Here is a 16,221-nt window from a genome sequence, read left to right as displayed (position 1 = left end):
GTTTTTCTTCTGGTATCTCGTGTGGTAGTTCAAAACAGATTTCACTGTGTGTGTATTAATCTACTCACATAGGACGGGGCCCCCAATCACTATGATAATATAAATAGTCATATAATCAACTCTTATAGTAAGTGTTAGTTTGGAAGCTGTGCTGACTTACATGTTGTGTACGGATCTGTTATGCAGTTACTGCACCTCGTTAGGTGTCCCCAGCTGGTTAGAAACTGATTCTTTTGGACTGGGGTCTTTTTCTTCAGTGATGCCTAACTGTACATTTTATCTGGTTGATTGGTTTCTCTTCACATTCTTGGCTTAATAGTATGGTGCAAAGATACTTTTGTGGTAGAATTAAAAAATACAAGTAGTAGATTACAAAAACTAACTCTAGAATTATCCGTATTAAATGATTACAATCTTTGTTTCAGTATCGCACCATCCCCATCCCCAGACTGAGGACTTACTTTGTCTGTGCCAGTATTGTGTTGCTCTGTATATTTGTGATACAGATGTTTGTCATGCCAAAGTAAGTGTGTGGTGTTTTGCATTTCTTTACATTTTAAATGGATTCTCTGGATAAAACATTGCTTGCATGTGAGCAACACCTTTAGCTCTTACAGATCATCCTGAAGGGCTGAAGCTAAGGCTGTCTACACTTAAACTGCTATAGTAGTGCTTCAGTGTAGACATGCACTACTGTGACGGGAGGGGTTCTAGGGTTACTGTAGTTAATCTGCCTCCCCGAGCTAGGTCAATGAAAGAATTCTTCCATAAACCTGGAGCTGTCTATGCCGCGGGTTTGATAGGTTTACGTACGTCTCTCAGGATGTGGATTTCTCATATCCCTGCATGATGTGGCTGGGTTGACCTAACTTTTTAGTGTACACCTGGCCTAATAAATTACATACACAAATACATATTCATTCTTAATTGTGACATGCTCTTTGTTAGCATGGTGCATTCATAGGTAGTTTTGCACCTGAGCCAGGACAGCTGCATTAACCTAAGTGGACAGTGTTTCCTTAGCAGTGTGTTTTAGCTGTGCTCAGTATACAGAGGGAGAAGATCTATTAAGTAAGGAAGTGCATTTTAGATTGTTTTTCTGATCATCATCTTAATGACTGAAGACGAACAAAGGAGAGTAGGGTTAGGCAGTTTAGGAGGGTTTGAAGCCTGAATCTGATGTGGAAGAAAAGAGAAAATCAATGAAGGCGTTCGATTATGTAAGTGACTAGCTCAATGATACAGTGTAATCTTCGGGAACTACTGTACATTCACATTGGGAAACTACTAGACGTTCTTATTGTTGTATTCATTAGAAGAAATTAGTTGTAGCAGTGGCATCTTGTGTAGACTGGTGATAAGATTTGCGGAGGCTAGAGAAGACGCAGTAGATCGTAGAGATGGCCCAAATTTTGACAAAGATTTAAGCAGTCAGGATGGAGACACCTTCAGAGATGCTTGGAGGAGGAAGACCAGATTTGGTGAGAGTCTGGATGATGGGGGAGAAGGGCAAGACACATGTAATTGGCTGTGGAGCACTAAGGAAACTCTCACCACAAATATCTCTTGTAATGATAATGTCAGGATTATGAATTAGGTTAGTAATATTAGCTCTAGTATTCCTATCCGATCATGGATACCATTATAAAATAGTTGCTTAATCTGATTCTAAGGCCAGAGAAGGTTTGTTAAATGGCTCTTTGTCACAGCTTGGAGACACCTGACTTTCCCTTGTATTTTAAATTTTCTGCCGTATCTGTTTTTCTCTGCTGTGACACTAATGATGGTGGTGTGGTTTATCCATGGGGTAATAGCACATGATTTGAATGAGAGAGTGGAACACTTGAAAGTGAATCTTTGCCAAGAGAGGGCAATAAACGTCCACGGAAGGCCCTTTCTCATGATCATGTAGTGCCAAAAGAACAGCAGTGATATTTATTTTAGTTATGGGAAACTGCATTAGTGAGTGTTGCTTGGTTAGTTGCAATTTGACTATGACAATATGCATAACACTTCCGTTTAACTTTATTCTCCTCTCTCTGTTTTAGAACCACAAAACTAGGACTTTCATTTGGAGTTGTAGCAGTCATAATTGTGCTTATTTTGTGTGTGTGTTTTGCTGATAAATGCCTGGTAAGTAAAAACATAGGCCAACATTTTCAAAAGTGGATGGCTAAAGTTTGGCATCTAAATATAAATGACCTGTTTTTCAGAAGTGCTGAACTTTCGTAAGTGTTACAGATACTCAGCACTTCCCACAGTGAGGACATTCATATTAGGTGCCTAAAATATAGATTTAGGGACTGAATGTCCAGCACCCGCATTTGAAAATTCTGATCATAATTCTTACATGCTGTTATACAGCTGTAAACACACTTTTAACTGGATTTTTTAAAAGTCCTTTCTGTTCTTGCAGTCATATTTTCTGGGGTTTTTACCCTATGTAGTGGTAATCCTGGGTATGGATCCTGTAGTTTTCTCTGCTGAAACTGACATTCAAGTGAAAGGGAGTTTTGAGTGCATATTGATTTTAGGACTTGATTGACTATAAGAATTCATAAGCAAATAAGAAAAATGCAAATTCATGCATGTTGTAATGGTGGTGATTCCATAGCTGGCTGAAGGGTAACGCTCTTAAAGTTGGACCTAAGTAAACCAAGAATTCTAGAAAGTAAAATGACTAGTATTTGAATTGACTGTGCTGTGGTGCACAGGTACATTACCAAATGTATGCAAACAGTGTTTTTAATAAAATTAAAACTGGCTGCACAAAAAGAGAGTGCAAGTCCTATGATGTACAAAAAGAGACAACATCCTCCAGTCCAGCCTCCCCATCACCCACCCCCAAATCAGCCCTCTGATTTGGAAATGCCTGGGAGAACAGGGGAGCGTTACTGTGTGTCCATAAGGTCACTAAACTTGGCTGTGGTGGACCAAGGAGGGAAGTGAATTTTAAAGCTTTGTTGAGAATTTCCTACCATCAGCCACTCCCAGCATGGCAGATCTCAGCTACCATGAAAAAAGATGTGGAAAGAGATGGGTCTCTTAGGTAGCCAGGGCCTAAGCCAGTTAGGGTATGTCTACACTGCAACTAAAACCTGTGGCTGGCCAGTCCCAGCTGACTCAGGTTTGCAGGGCTTGGGCTATAGGGCTGTTTAATTACAGTGTAAAGACCTTTGAGCTCGGGCTGGAGTCTGGGATCTAGGACCCTGCGAGGTGGGAGAGTCCCAGAGCTTGGACTGCTGCCTGAGCCTGAACGTCTGCATCACAGTTAATCAGCCACTTAGCTGAGCCCTGCGAGCCCCAGTCAGCTAGCACAGGCCAGCCACGAGTGTCTAATTTCAGTGTAGACAAACCCTTAGGCCAAAATACTGCATTCACTGCACCCTGATATATGAATGGTAATTTTGTTACAGGATTAAGTAGCAGACCCTTCTTGAATTGCACATGTTGTATTATATATTCTGCTGAGCCACAGGAGGGAAGAAAAAGGAAGAAATCCATAACCAACATTGCATTAGGCTTGATTTTGGCATCCGGGTACTACAAAAGGACAGTTTGGATTCAGTATCCCAGAATAAGAAGCTTTTGCTCCATTGGCATGTTTGCATTCTGCATAGCTGTATGTGTTAGCAAAGAGAATTGTTTCCCATAATAGGAAGTGCCGGTTTGGGGTGTGTTTGGCGTATGATTGGTTTATTTTATTTGGTCTCCTTTAAGTTGTTAGTTTTAAGTGTAAAAGAAAAATTAGCAAATTTTAGTGTAAACATTTTAATAATAATTTCTCTAGCATGTTTCATTAGGTGACATCAGGCTGTTTTGAAAACATAAATTAACTGAGTCACAGAAAACATCCCAAGTGGAATAAGAAAGTATTTATCTCCATTTTACTAATGGGGAAACTGAGGCACGGTGGTGATTTTTTTGTCCAGTGTCTTTCAGTGAGTCAGTTCTAGAGCTGGGAATACAACCTTAGTGTCTTGGCTCTCTGTCTCTTGCTCTAACCATTAGAGAACAACACTTCTCTGTTTAAAACAGAGATAATATTTTCTTGTTGTGCTCCGGTGATTGTTTAATACTGTATTGAGACTTTTGTGTGTGCAATGGACAAAATGTTTTTTCTTGTATCTAGAATTATGACTCTTGGCACACTAAAGCCTACATGTAATGCATCTTGTTAAGACAAACTTGTTTCCTTTACAGAAATGCTGCTCAGAACAATGGCCTTCTATGCGCCACCTTTGTGCTATTTCGGATAAGGTAGAAACAATGCCTCTAGTGAGACTCCCTTTAGCAGTCATCACTATAGGTGCGTTGCTGATGATAGCCATTTTTAATTTGGTAAGTACTTGCATTTTTCTTTATTCTATGCATTTCTTTCCTTTTTTAACCTTTGCAGACTTGACCACCCCACTCCTCTCCTATCTACCATGTTCTTGGCCCTGTTTTCTGATGTTTAACTCTTCACTACTTGCTTTTAACATTGAACTGATGTATGTTGAGCAAAGCAGAATGCTGAGGAAGACGCCCAAACAATCTGTAGAACCAGAAATCCATACATTATATCACATTCTCTTTGTTTCAGGCTGTCAGTTTATAGTATCCGCTGGTTATAATTACTATTGCTATAAGAGAACTGCAGCTTTTTTATAACACTAAATTATTTGGCATGAGTGGGTAGTGGTTTTATGAAGTATGGGCAATACAGCACTTCTTCATTTTACTAGCTAAGGTCACTGAGGGGGGAAATCAAGGAAAGTATGAATCGGACCCTGTTTTAAAACAAAGCCATTATGGTATATTTATGGTCCTATTCAGGAATGTTTACTCCCATTGTGGGAGTTCAGCTTAAGTAAGGACTACAGGATTTAGGGTCTGATTCAATTCTCATTGAAATCCAAAGTGAGTCTTTTTATTGACTTCAGTGTACATGTTGTATTGGATGTTTGGCCCATAAAACTGAAAAGCAAAAATCTGTTTAGAAGTCACCAAAATATTCATTAATAACTTTTCTCGCTTGGTCACCCAGCTCTGAAAACAGGTTCACTTTTGAAAAATGTGTGTCAAGTTTTGACATGACCTTTTCTTGCAACCCCAGATCACTTTGACGGTGTGCCACATGTGTACAGGGCATCCTCACTGGTATTTGATATGTAACATTTATGGTACAGTAGGGCCCAGAGGGCAATCAGAGCAGGGCCCCGGGGTGCTGGTGCTATTATTTGTAACAAATGACCTCTCCCCACTTTCCCGCCTCCGCCCACTAATCAGCTTTTATATTCTTTCTTGGCAATGAATCAGCCTGCTGAAAAAAGTAGATCCATAAACGCAACTGGATCAAGTGATGAGGTTGTCACCTTCATGGTGAGTAGAGCACAACTTCCATTTCCTAGATAAAAACAGAGACCTGGAATGCTCTGTGTAATATTGACAGCTAGCAGGTTCTCTGTAACTTCCCTTCCCTTTATGAAAATAGAGCTTTTAATGATTGACAACACAAAGGTTAACTCCTGTCAGTAAAAAGAAAAGGAGTACTTGTGGCACCTTAGAGACTAACCAATTTATTTGAGCATAAGCTTTCGTGAGCTACAGCTCACTTCATCGGATGAAGTTGCATCCGATGAAGTGAGCTGTAGCTCACGAAAGCTTATGCTCAAATAAATTGGTTAGTCTCTAAGGTGCCACAAGTACTCCTTTTCTTTTTGCGAATACAGACTAACACGGCTGTTACTCTGAATCCTGTCAGTAAGCATTTCTAGCTGCTCGCTCTGACAGATGTAATTCCCTGCATTATGTGGGTTCTACAAGAGACGGTTTTGTAGTTCATCTTTCTGGAACTACCAGATGTGTAGAGCACTCCTGATGCCAGTTGAAGTAGTTAGTTGTGGGCATTCACCACCTTTTGAAATTCAGGTGTTCTTAGGGGACCAGTTTGATACAGTACAACAGTGTGTACTATTATCTATCTGTTAAACTTTACATAGAATCCTATTGGGCAATTTAGTCTTTTCATAGAATCATAGAATATCAGGGTTGGAAGGGACCTCAGGAGGTCATCTAGTCCAACCCCCTGCTCGAAGCAGGACCAATCCCAAATTTTTGCCACAGATCCCTAAATGGCCCCCTCAAGGATCGAACTCACAACCTACTGAACTATCCCTCCCCCCGAGGGACTTTTGTTTAGTCTTGTAGATTTTTTCAATTTATAGCCCAAACAGACAAGAATGTGCTTTAAAGGTGGGAAATATTTTAAAGAATAGTTAGCACTTACTTAAGAACTGACCCAATTCCCATTGACCTCCAAACGGAGTCTGTTTATTGATTTCAGGGGCATTGTATTCAGCTTTTGGCACTTAATGTTCAGAAATGAAAGTCTATTGAAGAGTCACCAAAATGGTTATGAATAAGTTTTCTCACTTGGTGGCCCAGCTATGAGCTAGGTCCATTTTTGAAACATATGCTGCAAGTTCTGACATGACCTTTTTGTGCAAGCCCTCATCGCTCTAATGATGTGCTGTTTGCGTACGGGGCACATCCCATTCTGCTGCTAATCAACTTTTCCATTCTTTCTTGCCTGTGAATCAGGCTACTGAAAAAAGTACAACTGTGAACTCTACTGGATCCTGTATTAAGAATATCAGCTTGCCGGTGAGTAGAACACCTGTTTTCTTCCAAGATTAAAACACACACATCTCAAATGCTGGGTTTAATATTGACAGCTGGCAGGTGCTTGGTATCTTCCCCTTGCTCTTTAAGAATATAGCTTTTTAATTATTGAGTGCACAAAGCTTCACCTCTGCAAGTCCAGCTGTCCTGTCTATGATCGATCATACTATTTGCCTGCATTAGGTAGAATCTAAAGAAGATGCTTTTATAGCTTCTCCTTCTGGAAATTTCAGACTTTAGAAAAGCAAAACTGGCATTTGAGAAAAGTAGTAAGAACACAAATGGTGGGTATGACTGAAATATTGATTTAGGCTCATTTATTGCACTGCAAAGTGTATTTGGGTATACTGGTAGCATCCTGGGAAACGGTTTAAATGGTACATGGATATGCACTGACCTCTTGCATATATGGTGTGTCTACACTGCAGCTGGGAAGGTGCTGCCAGAGTACAAACCCATCAAGAGCCCCTGGTACATACTGGGCAGTTAGCTCAAGCTGCCGCCTAGGTTACCCCCAGCTATGTTGCTACTCTTCGCATGCTGGCTCAAGCAGAGCTGGCATGTGTCTGTCTTCCTGCACTGAGAAGTACTTTCCCTGCTGCAGTGTTGACATACCTATAGTGAATTTCACACTTAAAGGCCTCATGGAAACTTTGAGCGCTCAGCACCTTTGAAAATGTGATCCTGGGATGCATAAACAGGGGAATCTCAAGTAGGAGTAGAAAGGTTATTTTACTTCTGTATTGGCACTGGTGCGACTGCTGCTGGAATGCGGTGTTCTCAAAGAGCTCAATCTATTTAGCTGAACAAAAAGAAAGGTGACTTGATTACAGTCTGTAAGTATCTACTCGGGGAACAAATAATTTACTAATGGTCTTCAATCTAGGAGAGAAAGGTATAACACAGTCCAAAGGCTGGAAATTGAAGCTGGACAAATCCAGACTGGAAATAAGGTGTAAATTTTTGTCAGTGAGGGTAATTCTCCACTGTAACTATTTACCAAGCATTGTGGTGGATTCTCTATCACTGACCGTTTTAAAATCAAGATGGGATGTTGCTCTAAAAACGATCTGCTTTAGGAATGATTTTGAGTTAGTTCCGTGGCCTGTGTTATACAGACGGTCAGACAAGATGATCACAATGGTCCCTTCTGGCCTCTGAATCTACGAAAATCAGGCCCAAGGTCTTTTAAGGGGACACGTTTGGCCCAATCAGTAATCACATGCTATTGAGCAGATCCTCAGTTGGTGTAAATTGTGATAGCTCTATTGATCTGCCCCTGTATCTTTGTTATACCTGCACTGTTATCACCGTTACGGTACAAAGCTCTTAGTAATTTGTTCAGTGCCTTGTACATATTTTTTTCTTTTATACTCAAAAGAAACAAAGAATGTGATTGTAAAACTGGTAAATATTTTGAAAGTGAAACAATACTTAGGATTTGCCTAAAGTCTGATCTAAGGCCCACTGCAGTGAATGGGAGTTTTTCTATTGACTTCACTGGGTTTTGGATCAAGTCATCAAAATTCTTTACAACATTAATTAAGCCACCCAGCAGGTAGGTAAATAAGTAGAGGTAGTATCTTCATTTCACAGATGAGGAAACTGAGACACCGAGAGACTGTGACTTGCCCAAGGTAGCAAAGGGAGTCACTGTCAAAAATCAGATTAGAACTCTGAGAGTACATCTGCATTGCACAAAACCCACACCGCAGTGAGTCTCAGAACCTGGGTCAGCTGAATCAGGTTTGTGAGGCTCCTGCTATGGGGCTAGCAATAGCAGTGGAGATGTACTTGCTCAGGCTGGAGCCTGTGCTCTGAGACCCAACGCCTTGCTCGGTTTTGGAGCCCAGGCTTCTGCCCAAATGGCAATGTCTAAAATGCTACTTTTAGCTCCAAAGCACAAGACAGAGTCAGTTGACCCAGGCTCTGAGACTCACTGCTGTGGGGTGTTTTTTTATAGTGTAGTTGTATCCTGAAGTTCCTGGTTCCCAGCCTTGTGCTTAAGTCACTAGACTATGTTGTCTCTCTAAATTAGTCTTGATCTTCAAAACATTACTAGAAATCCATTTTTAAAACTACTAAGTTATAGAAAACAGAGCCTCTTGTCAAAAGCGCTTCGCTTTCATTTGTACCAGGTGTTGCTTACCTGGTTTTTATATAATGATGTTTTATGTTGGATAAATCAAAGGGTAAATTGGTAAAAGCCTAAATTCTGTGTTTTAGTAGATTTTTCTAAAAAACAGATTATATCTGACAACTACTTTAATTCTTTACTTGATCTAAATTATGATAGCCATGAAATTCCTAGCCTTACAAGCAGTAAAATATACTTTGTCCTAAGAGTGTGAATTATTCAGCATCTCATTAACTTCTTCTGTTACAGTATTATACTTATTGCTGCATATTAGGGTTTATTGCTTGCTCTGTATTCCTTCGGATGAGCTTCGAACTCAAAGTTCTCCTTCTGTCCATCGCTGTTACTGTGTACATCATCATCTTTAATACCCATCACAGCTTGAGTGCAGGCTGCACCAATTACACCAATACCACTAAAAGGTATGCTCCGAAGTCCCCAGTAATGGACAATAAATCTCTGGGAAAAGGGTTGGTAGATTCCTTCACTTTCATTGGAATTTTGAGGTACTGCAGCACTTTGAGCCAGAAGCCATTAGGACATTTTTTTATACATCATAATCTTAGAAAAAAAATATTTTACTAGACTTCCCATACAAATTGTACCATGCATGAGTTGAGATGTGGGATGTGAAATCTCTGGGAGACTGGTTTCATTTTGGGGATTTTAGAGGGGAGTTTGAAAACTGAGCCTATAAAGGGAAGCTGACCTCAACCTATAACTATGAAGAAGACTGTTCTCCTCCATAAAACTGCGGTATTCTCCATAATACTGAGTTATTCAGCCAATAGATCTGCTTTAGCTGGTTTTTAAGTGAGCTTACTATAGCTGCTCATTTCACACATTTTAAAATAGTCTTTAAAAATAAACTTCACAATGTAATAACCCTAAGATGTGTGCTACTTTGTACTCCTCTTTCCATAGGGAAAGAATGGCGTGGCAAAGTCTAGGGCACTTTGTCTACATTGTACATGAAAATGGTAGGACATTTATATTCATGGAATATTCAATATTCGTCCGGAGCTGATGGGGAATGAGTATTTGTGGAGAACGTGTGTCTGCCAAAGCAACGCTAATCATACCACTTTTATCAGCACAACAGTTCACTGTTGTTAAATTACTTTCCTGATTCCAAAATACTTTTAAAAACCAAACATTTAACTCCTCCAGTCTAAGTGAACAGGGCAAAGCCATAAAATGAATTGCGTGTATCATAAATTGCGTGTACCACTGGTGTGCTCATTTGCAAATCTTCTGGGTACAATCTCACAGTTGTTTCATAGCGTGGCAGTTATCTGAGCTGTGGGATCAAGCCAAAAGATAGCCTGAGTGTGCTGAGACTTCAGGCTGGTCTAACACACAAACTGGAACCAAAATAACTAAACCAGTTGTAATTCACAGTTATTTCAGTGAGAATCTGTGAGTGGATGGGAAGTGTGACATGGAATACTCTTATTCCAAAATAAGCGTGTCCACTCAGACTTGCTCTGAAATATCTAAAGGTGTGAACTACAGCAGATTGATTGATTTCAATTCCAGTTTTCTTGTAGACAAGCTCTTAGTCTCTTTGCCCATCACAAGCAAGGAAGCTGTTTCCTACTTTAAGCCTCTGTGGTTAGGTCTTGCTGGGCAAAAAGGGGTGTGATTTTCAAATGTGTTAGCTCAATATGATTGAAAAGCCCCATTAAGATGCAGGTGAATAGCTATGTAGACAGGACCCATAAGCAGAGGGGCTATGTTAAAATTGGGGGACTGTCACTTGTGTTGTTTCTGTTAAAGAGTACTTTGGAACACAAGGGGGTTCTGTTTCGAAACATCCAGAGATTCCAAAATATTCAAAACGCCAATTGTATGTTGCTTTTCTGTATTCCAGGCTTTTCATGGAAGATCCAATACTGATGATTAACTTATACCTGGCTCTGTTTTATGTAACTCTGATCCTATTTTCAAGACAGGTATGGATAAAAAAAAAAAAAACAAAAACCCCACAGTCCTTTTCACTCAATGATAATTGAGTTAAATAAAAGACATCTCTTTTCTATCTCTGTAGTTAGTCCTAGACACCAAAAAATCATTTTTATAGTGTTTGGGAAAGGAGGGAAAGATTTTTACACATTTTTCAATATTTTGGATTCTAACTCTGAAGAGACAAACTTTTAAAAGTGGCTTCTGATATTGCACTCACAAAATTGGACACCCAGAATCTACATTGTCTAGTCACTTTTAATTGTATTTATAAATCATCTTCCACCCTTCTGGCAGGGTGGTTTGGGACTCTGCAATTTACTTCTTAAACTAATTAAACTGTAATTATTAAATTGAATTATAATGAAAAAAATTCAGATGTGCTTTACAATGATTTAGATAATGTTTAGTATCAGGTGACAAGACCGCCTGACCTAGTAGTGTCACAGTTATGTCCCAGGATGCCTGCCAGGAGGGGGAGAGATTAGTATCTTCAAAGTCTTGTTGTTCCTTCCTAATGGCCCATCAAATCTGGTGGCCTGTCATCTGGTGGGTGTCTTCCAAATACACACCCAGTTGTAATTGTTACCTAGTCCATATTCCTAACTTTAGATACAGAAATGGTACATGCATACAAATTGGATAATCCCATTCAGTAAATCATAACCTTTCCAATGATATCTTACATGAGTCATCTTGCATAAAATACAGATATGACATAACGGAGATGTATCATAAGGATATTTGCGTAAAGGCTATTGAGTGTAACGTCACAAGGACAAGAAGCAGTGGGATTAAATTGCAGCAAGGGAGGTTTAGGTTGAACATTAGGAAAAACTTCCCATCTCTCAGGGTGGTAAAGCACTGGAATAAATTGCTTAGGGAAGTTGTGGAATCTCCATCATTGGAGATTTTTAAGTGCAGGTTGGACAAACACCTGTCAGGGATGGTCTAGATAAGATTTAGTCCTGCCGTGAGCGCAGGAGATGGGACTAGGTGACCTCTCGAAGGTCCCTTCCAGTCCTCTGATTCTATGTGCAAATTGGACTAGTGTACATCTGATGCCAGTTGAGTTGCATGCACAATGGCTGTTGGCTTGTGTAGATGTGACTTCTGTTTTCACAAACAGGTGCTTGTGCAGGTTTTCAGTCACAATTTCAGTGGCTGTTTGGGTCCGAAGTGTCCTGACAAAACTTGGCTGTCACTTTTGCACTTGATTTGAAACCTGTAAACTCTTACCTCAGAGCTCTGCGGGTTTATTTTACTGTATAAATTCTTGTTTGCAGATTGAGTATTACTGTCGACTAGATTGCTTGTGGAAGAATAAATTTAAAAAAGAACATGAACAATTTGAAACCATGGAGAACGTAAACAGGCTCTTGCTGGAAAATGTCCTTCCGGCACATGTTGCTGCTCATTTCATTGGTGACAAATTAAATGAGGTATATTTAATCTACTGTACTCGTAGGAAGGATGATAAATGAGACTCCTGTGAGCATGGCACCTCACCGCCCATGAATGGGTTACAAGCTACTGCTTGCTTCCTCTGTTCCTCCCTCTTCTTGGCCCACAATATGAGAATCCCATGGCCTTCCCAAGCCCAAGGAGCTGCTACCCCCATGGCATTAAGAGGACTTCAGTGTAAATGAATGCTTTGCTTTTAGCACTGGCAGGAGTGGGGCATGGAAATCCACATCAGAAATTATCATTGGCTTTGGCATTGATAATTGGTTCAGAAGTGACGTTAGGACTCCCAAAGACCCCATTTGACAGAGCTGATTCATTTAATTCCTATAAGGAGATAGCTGAGGGGCAGACAGCATCCACTTGGCAGCACCCTGATGGCAGATGATAGCAACGCTTCTTAGACCCTGCACCTCACTCTGCCAACACCTCCATAGTGAGTCACTGGATTGACTGAGCTGGCAGGATGGGGGCTATTGTAGCAGAGAGGGCAATCGCTGTGCAGAATGCATTTGGGGGTATCTGACTGGATTTCAATTCTCAGCACTTAAAATTCTGATTTTTCTAAAAATAGGAAAATATGGTCCTCCTGTTAATTTTGCTGAGTTCCAGTGGCTTAGCTTGGTTCATTTCTAGTCATAGTTGTATTTAAAGGTACTAAAATCTGAATGCAATTTTGGTTACACACTGTGGGGTTACAGGGTAACTGTGAAATTACTTGTGACACCTTACAGACTAACAAATTTATTTGAGCATAAACTTTTGTGAGCTACAGCTGCATCTGATGAAGTGAGCTGTAGCTCACGAAAGCTTATGCTCAAATAAATTTGTTAGTCTCTAAGGTGCCACAAGTACTCCTTTTCTTTTTGTGGATATAGACTAACACGGCTGCTACTCTGAAACCTGTGAAATTATTATTGCTTTCCAACAGGATTGGTACCATCAGTCTTATGACTGTGTGTGTGTCATGTTTGCATCAGTACCTGATTTTAAGGTGTTTTATACCGAATGTGATGTCAATAAAGAGGGACTGGAGTGCTTGCGGCTGCTGAACGAAATCATTGCTGATTTTGATGAGGTATTTCAAGTTTCAGGCAAACCTAGCTTGGATTTACATGATTACAATATAAAATGTCTTTCTAGAGCAGTGTTTCAATGTAGGAACCATGAAAAGTGAAAAAAATTTAGTAAGATGAACCAGGATTCTCAGTTCAGCCTTAGTCTTGGAGAGTGAAATTCTAATCATTTGCATCTGCTGTACTCATGTAGTTAGACCATCTAACCCTTTAATAGTACAGTATAAACAAGACTTAGTGTTTTTCCTCATGATGCAAATACCGATCTGTCACAGATTTTATTACTGGTTTGCAGGATTTACTACATTTCTATAATGTGTGCCCAAAAAAGGGGACGGGTGGAGGGAAACGGCAGTAAAAGAAATCTTCCACGCTTTGTTATTTAAAATGTATGTTTTCTGCAATAGTGACATAGTGTATCTAGAGATAAATCTTATGAGTGTGGTAGGGAACACAAGATTGCTGGTGAGAACACATGCGGCTATAAGGCATTAAGGTCTCAAATTATAATTTAGTTTCTTTCTTCCAAACAGCTATTGTTAAAACCTAAATTTAGTGGTGTTGAAAAAATCAAAACAATTGGAAGCACTTACATGGCAGCAGCAGGCCTTAGTGTTGCACCAGGCCAAGAGAACAACCAGGTATGATACCCTTTGGAAATATAAACACATTTAGAATTTTAATTGTCCATATCTATGTAGGGGACAGAGTGTAGTGGGATGGAAAGGAAGATGAAAGTTATCAGCAGTCATAGTCTCAGGTATGGAAGAGGACGATGGGAAATATATTCTGAGGCTGTATTTTGTATCACATTATAAATAATATTTCTAAAATGTTCCAAAATTAAGGCTGTAATTCCAATATTTGGGTTCTGGTGTCGAGAACAAATACTGTGGTTTAAAATGTCACCAAGATGTCATATGTGATGGAATTACAGCCCTTAATGCCAGACCAGTGAAGCTGGTGTCAGCTTATTTCCTTTAAAATTGATTTGCTGTTTTCTTGTTTACAACTGCTTCTACATTAGTCTGTGATTCAAAGCACTGTGAAACTTGTTATTTTGACTAACTTTCATTTATCTGTGGTTCTGGTCCTAGACAGCAGATATTAAATCCAAAACAAATATCATTTTTCTTTAAATTCTCAAGAATCTTTGAGCTTGAATATTCCTGGGGACGCAACAGAATAGCTTGAATGGTGGGAGTATCGAGGGGCTATTGATACCAAAGAACTAACACCTCAGCCATGTCTGATTTGGATTCAGGATTTGATGGCAAATTGACTAATATAATTGTTATCTATGTAGAGAACATGGTATAACAATAAACTCAGGTAGCAAAAATCAGATTTAAATTTCAAACACTCTCTAGCTAAGAGGTGTTTAAAACCAGGCTTTTGGTTCAGGCCCATCACCAGGAGGTTTTGGTGTGAGGAGTGAGAATACATGTGCTGTACGTACAGGGCACTTAATTTTAAATCTGCACTAAAGTCTGGAAAGAGATGTAAAGAGCCAGGTTTATGAATACTAAGCAGAGCAGGCTCTCCTTTTGCCAGCCAGACCCAATTTACTTTAATAATCATTTTAATTATTGTGCATGTACATCTGAAATGAGCTGTGATTGTGCCATGGTATCTTATTTCACCTGCGGCTTGACATGGATTTGGCCTCCAGTCTTTATAAATTGATATGTAATTAATTGATAGTACTGGACTTCATCAGAAAACAGCATTACAGTGACCACTCGTGCTGCACTAGAACGACACACGATAACTGAACTGCTTTGGTGCTTACATCATTGTTCTTTGAGACGGACAGTTGCCATTCATTACACTGAGAGCTTGACATGGTCTTGCATATTAAGGCATTAATATCCATTATAAATTACCTAGGACCAGGAGAGACAGCATGCTCAAATTGGGATCATGGTGGAGTATGGAATTGCCTTGATGAGTAAACTAGATGGCATCAACAGACATTCCTTTAACAATTTCCGCCTACGGGTTGGTAAGTTCAGTTTCATACAGGATATGAATGCTACAAGCTTTGCAAAAACTAGAGCTGCAAAAGGATTATTAGATGGTCAAGCCACCAGTCAGTGCTGAATTATTCTTGACACTGAACATTATGAATATTATGGTAATAAGCATAATATAAATACTAAGAGACAGAACATAGTCTGGTCTAGCTTTTAAATGCGCCAACCCATGAGGTTCCACATCTAACCTTGGACTGTGGCTGTAGTCTCATCATCCTGATATTCCTGCAATATTCAGGGATGTTTCTGGTGCTGGGTGTGGGAAAAGGGGAAATAATGCTGCAGCTGCAAACGGGGAGGAGAAGGAGAGTATGGTATGTTTGCTGGTTGGATATGGGGGCGATGAGAGAGCTGGATAGTGTGCTGCTGTTGGCTCGTTACATGGCAATTCTAAGATTGTTGTTAGACTGTTAATGTTCTACACGAAGTGCAGGAAGGGTGGACTTTTGCTTAAAGCACAGGTCGGTGAGATAGGAGATCTGGACGACATGCTCAACTCTGCCACAAACTTCCCGTTACCCTGGGCAAGTCACTTCCTCTCTGTGCTTCCTTATCCCTAAAGGGTGCAGTGAGGCTATATTCATTGCTGGTTATAAATCACTAAAGTGGTCCTCTACTGGAAGGAGTTACTGAAGTGCAAAATTATATTAACTCTAAAGGCATGTACTTTTATTTCTGTAGGGATAAACCATGGGCCTGTAATCGCAGGTGTGATTGGAGCTCGTAAACCCCAGTATGATATCTGGGGCAACACTGTCAATGTCGCTAGCAGGATGGAGAGTACTGGTGAACTTGGAAAAATCCAGGTACAAAGACGGGCATTCAGCTGTTTCTAGAAAACTACTTTTACATTTTTATTGATTAATGCTCAAAGTTA

At 39.9% G+C, this 16,221-nt stretch overlaps 1 protein-coding gene across 6 annotated transcripts in view; it reads left to right on the top strand.

Moving 5' to 3' along the window:
- ADCY7 (adenylate cyclase 7) overlaps positions 1-16,221 on the top strand; it is a 126,972-nt gene that overhangs the window by 107,228 nt on the left and 3,523 nt on the right. For all 6 annotated transcript variants that reach the window (XM_043526569.1, XM_037877973.2, XM_037877974.2 and 3 more), the window contains 12 exons: positions 426-523; positions 2,049-2,133; positions 4,204-4,341; positions 5,302-5,364; positions 6,586-6,648; positions 9,053-9,225; positions 10,677-10,758; positions 12,055-12,210; positions 13,164-13,310; positions 13,842-13,949; positions 15,199-15,313; positions 16,026-16,150. In XM_043526569.1, the coding sequence (XP_043382504.1) occupies positions 426-523; positions 2,049-2,133; positions 4,204-4,341; positions 5,302-5,364; positions 6,586-6,648; positions 9,053-9,225; positions 10,677-10,758; positions 12,055-12,210; positions 13,164-13,310; positions 13,842-13,949; positions 15,199-15,313; positions 16,026-16,150 (1,353 nt within the window). The remainder of the gene's footprint in view (positions 1-425; positions 524-2,048; positions 2,134-4,203; positions 4,342-5,301; positions 5,365-6,585; positions 6,649-9,052; positions 9,226-10,676; positions 10,759-12,054; positions 12,211-13,163; positions 13,311-13,841; positions 13,950-15,198; positions 15,314-16,025; positions 16,151-16,221) is intronic.

This window comes from Chelonia mydas, chromosome 12 (assembly GCF_015237465.2).
Source record: "Chelonia mydas isolate rCheMyd1 chromosome 12, rCheMyd1.pri.v2, whole genome shotgun sequence".
In the NCBI taxonomy this organism is placed as follows: Eukaryota; Metazoa; Chordata; order Testudines; family Cheloniidae; genus Chelonia; species Chelonia mydas.
Note: the sequence above shows the minus strand (reverse complement) of the source record. Positions and strands in the feature narration are given on the sequence as shown.